The sequence below is a fragment of the Nicotiana attenuata genome, unplaced genomic scaffold (genome assembly GCF_001879085.1).
Source record: "Nicotiana attenuata strain UT unplaced genomic scaffold, NIATTr2, whole genome shotgun sequence".
NCBI lineage: Eukaryota > Viridiplantae > Streptophyta > Magnoliopsida > Solanales > Solanaceae > Nicotiana > Nicotiana attenuata.
The window spans coordinates 584,719-589,770 of NW_017670332.1; the positions used below are offsets into that span (position 1 = coordinate 584,719).

Genomic DNA, 5,052 nt, shown 5'->3' on the forward strand with positions numbered 1-5,052 from the left:
TGATTATTTATCTAGTATGTTAGAAACCTTTTTCAAAAACTTCAGCACTAAATAAGCTAAAGTTTTTTTGTCCTGGATAAGCTTTTTCAAAAACTTCAGCAGATGATGCTGAAGTTATTTGGTTCATTTGTAAAAACTTCAGCACATAAGTTGAAGTTTTTTTGTCCTGGATTCATTAGTTTTGTCATAAAGCTTTTTCAAAAACTTCAGCAGAAGATGCTAAAGTTATTTNGTAATCTGATTATTTATCTAGTATGTTAGAAAGCTTTTTCAAAAACTTCAGCTTATATAGTGCTGAAGTTTTTACAAATGAACTAAATAACTTCAACATCTTCTGCTGAAGTTTTTGAAAAAGCTTTCTAACATACTAGATAAATAATCACCTTATTCTTTCATAGTGTATTGCTATTACAAAATAATCAGATTGCCAACAATATCTAAATCATAAATTTTGGAAATAATAAACGTAAAAAGAACAGAATTATGTGAAAATATTTACAAATTATTATCTACTAACTTACGTAATTATTTATAATTTATTTTAAAATAATCTGATAACCATACTTATGGCAATCATCCCATGAACTGAAGTTTCATAGCAGCACCAACAGCAGCAGAAGAAAGAAGAAGAAGAAGAAGAAAAAAACGAAGGAGGAGAAGGAGGAGGAGAAAGGGGGCTGAAGTTGTTTAAAAAGTGGGTACAAGTTAAAACTTTTAAAAAAAATGGGTCTAGGTTAAATGGGGGCGACTAAATAGGGCGCCCCGTGCAATTTTTAAAATATCTTATATAAACAAATATTAATTACGTGCACTAAATATATATCACATATATATTTTCAAGAGATATAATTTAGTTTTCTCTTCCAAATAAAAAAATTCAATTTGTTCACAATATTAATAATATCCTTTGTGCTAGCAAAGAATATAATAATATTTCATTTGGACTAATAATTTAATTTATTTGAATAATTAAATTCTTTAATTTAATTATCAAATAATTTAATTAATCCTTTAGCAAAGATCAGAACACTCGTTAGTGTGCGACTCCATAGGTTCAACACTAAGCCGGTAGTAAATTAATCACATCAATATACTATTCAAGGGTGGCGTCTAGCAACACTCCTTAATGACCGGATAGCATGAAGTATACAATTTACTCTCAAGAACCAATAGAAGAATAATGTATTAATTCCTTCTGTCCTTATAGCTCTGGGTCACCCCAGGATATGGTTCAACTGTCAAATCCTAATAGGCGACCACCTATGTGTTCATGTCAAATATAATCGACCACTGAATGACCTAAGAAACTCTTCTCTTCTTTCATTCAATTGCCCTGGCCAAGGTCTTAATTTGGTCGTTTTATAATTCATGACAACATGGAGCTTAAACTCATTACCAAGAGTTGACAGATTCCATCTTGACCAATCACTAATTCTACAAGTATTTAATCGTACCCAATATCCTTTCAGCTATCGCCCTAGGCCATAGGTGTCTAGTATCAAAGCACAATAAATAACTTGTCAATTACTATGACGATCTCAGGTCAAAGGAAACTCTTACATCACATTCTTCAAGAGAATATCCTATTGACAATTTATGGCAATTCTAACCATTAGGAATTATCCAATGAGTCGGTTCAATGATCATATCGCTATATGCATCATCTATATATGTGATTTAGTTAATGAGATCAACTAATCTTTATCCAATAAAGACGATCACATAAATATTGATCTAACCGGATTACTAATGTCCAATTTAATAATCCTGTGATCACAAACAAATTTAGATTAAATTATAAGAGACTTCACTCTCATTATCATGATCTCCATCACAATGTCAAGTCTCAAAATTTAATCAAGGACCTTATCAAGTTAATCAAATAATTAATAATAACTATGATAAAAGAATATCAGATGCCATATATTTTTATATCAAATAATGTTCACAAAAATATGTTCAAATCATCAAATATGAGATTGGATCTAGGGCATATCTAGTATATCCCTGACACTCAGATCTCTAATTAAGGATGAATAAGTATTTATCACTCCACTACCACACTTGTTACTCCCTACGGTACGCAATAAGTGATTTTTTTAGCTATTTTCACACAGATTAAGAAATTCACCTTTTAACATTAATTATCAGTAAAATTAACCATATTAATGTATAGGTCAAAATCTGCCTAGGGATGTTCGACACGAAGTGGTATTACATAAAATAATTTGGCCGAGGTCGACTAGTAACCAATAGGACTCACCGCCGAGCAGCCAATCATGGCCGAGGTCAAGTATCAGAAGAGGCAGTAACGGCTAGTTTAGTAGCAGGATCTTTAAGAGAATATTCCGTTGGATATTCTCTGTACTTGTATTTTTAAGATTAATTGGGGGCATATCCCTATAAACAGAAAGCGAGATAAGGTAAAAGGCATGTAAAATTCTCTGATAAGAACATTCTTTAAAAAACATACTTTCTCTCTAGATAAAATACAAACACTACCTTTCTAAAATGACTCGATTATCTATTATTCCACACTTTTTTCATCAGATCCGAGAAGGGTCCAATAATCTAGTAGTCTATCATTCATCATTGTCAGAAGGAGGAATCATCCGCCTCATTCAATATTGGGTGAATCATTCTCTATATTTACTGTAATACCATTTATTTTTATTTTTGTTACTTGATACCCCCATTTCATTAATGATATTGAAACATTGAATATTCACTGCATTCAATCTTCTTTCAACGCTGCTCTACATTATTTATATTAACCGATTATAAATCTGAAGTTATTACCATTAACTAGGTTTAACCCCTCATTATATAAAATTAATTAGTTTAATCAAATATCTACGTTTTTGGTCACACAATTTGGCGCCGCTTGTGGGGATTTCCTAGTTTAAATTTTAGTTTCTTCTAGATCTATAACTAGCACACACAAAAAAATGCAAAACCCCCACTCTCTTGTACACACAGATCTAACATGGCAGGTAACGGAGAAGAAAGGATGAAAACAGTGGCCGATCTCACCACCAACCTCTTAAACACCGTCAACGAGGTTTCTGAAACGGAGGGTGAAGATGTAACGCCAAATGCCTCCCCCCCCCCCCCCCGGCAAAGTGGCTCACCCCTCCCTTATGGTAGTATCACAACGTCCACAGTAAAGGGGTTTCCACGTCCACAACGAAAGAAGCGCCACCAGCAGTGAAGAAACTACTTGAGGCTTGGCTGACAAACACGCTGACCGACATCCTCGACAAGACTACCCAGAAAATAATCAGAGAAAATGTAAGAACTTGCGTTGCAACCATAATAGCCGAGCAGCACGACCATCTCCTTCCAATAACAAGTATCACTCACAATGTTAGTAATGCAGGTGACGACACCCTAATAGCCATTCTAAGGAAGATGGAAGAAACGGAAAACGAAAACAAAATTCTTCGAGACCAAATGAAAGAGCATCAAGAAAAGGTAGACAAAATACCAGGTGCCCCAAAACTCTTACCAAAAAGAGATGCTGGTTGGTTCGTGGAACAATCCTACAATGATGAAGCCGCCCCGCATGCCATACCCAAGACCTTCAAAATGCCACCTTACTTAAAAATATACGACGGTACGACCGATCCTGAAGATCTCGTGACTCACTACGTCACCGCAGTAAAGGGCAACGATCTCGCCAAAGAACAAGTACCCTCCATCCTGTTGAAAACGTTTGGCGAAACCCTCACCAGAGGTGCATTAACTTGGTATTCACAACTGCCCGCGCGCTCCATTGGAACATTCGAAGAGATAACCGACAAGTTCGTAACGGCCCATGTAGGAGCTAAAAAGGTGGAGGCAAAAGTGAACGACATATTTGCCATCAAACAAGCACCTGGAGAGGGACTGAGGGACTTCGTCGCTCGATTCAACCGTGTAAGGATGACCTTACCAAATGTATCAGAAGGCATGGCTGTAGCAGCTTCCCAAAGTGGGCTGAACAGAAATCGTTCGAGGGCGACCAGAAAGTTGCTGAGTCGGCTTATGAATTATCCCCAACCACTTGGGGTGAAATACACAATGCCTATTGTCCGAAGTCCGTGCTGATGAAGACGAATTGAATGGGCCGACCCAATGATTGACCTCGATACAGGCCTAGTCCAGGAAAGACCGAAGAAACGATGCCAGAAGAGATCTAGCAGCTCCACGACCCAACCGAGAAAGGCATCAACCATATATCAGGGGCGCCATCATGCCCCCCTCCTGTCACGAAGAAGGTTCATCTAGGCCAAGGACAGGGACTCACCGGAGCGAGAAAGGTATGCCCCCTTTATTATCTGCTCACAATTTTTGTGTGTCACCTTCAGAAATAGTCTACGCATTAGAGAAGCTCGGCCCAAAAGTGAAGAGGCCACAAAAGATGAGGTCCGACCCAAGCACCAGGAAGTCAAACGCCCTCTGCGAATTCCTCCAAGAGCGAGGTCATAAAATCGAGGACTGCATCGCTCTAAGGCGGGAGGTCGTGAATGCTTCACCATGGGCACTTGAAAGAGTTACTGAGCGATCGAGGAAAGGCCAACTTCGCCCGAGGACATGAAAAACACCAGGGGCCGCCAAAACCACCTTCACCAACTCGCACCATCCAAATGATCATCGGAGGCAATGACGCATCGATGAATAGCGTAAAGTTCACCACGACCCACAAACTCAAATGTTCGATCACTCATGAACGGTACGACAAACTTGAAGAAGGTATCATCTTCAATAAGTCAGATATCCATGGTTTGGTTTTCCCTCACTATGATGCTCTTGTTATCACTTTACGAATATCAGATACAGATGTAAAGCACATTATGGTGGACGATGGTAGCGGCACGTGCATTATCCACCCTCGAGCACTTGCACAGATGAAACTCGAGGATAAGATAGTGCCACGCTGCATCACGCTAACCGGTTTTAACAATGCAATTGAACGAACATCTGGAGAAATCACACTCCCCGTCCTGGCTGGCAGCGTCACTATGGAAACCACATTCCACATCATGGACCAAGACACGACGTATAACGCCA

General features: G+C 38.3%; 1 protein-coding gene across 1 annotated transcript; it reads left to right on the forward strand.

Annotated features, from left to right (window-relative positions):
- The first annotated feature begins 3,411 nt into the window (after positions 1 to 3,411).
- LOC109237980 lies at positions 3,412 to 4,579 on the forward strand. Its single transcript, XM_019404398.1, has 2 exons — positions 3,412 to 4,078; positions 4,350 to 4,579. The coding sequence occupies exons 1-2, from the start codon at positions 3,412 to 3,414 to the stop codon at positions 4,577 to 4,579; spliced, it is 897 nt and encodes a 298-aa protein (XP_019259943.1).
- The last annotated feature ends 473 nt before the right edge of the window (positions 4,580 to 5,052 follow it).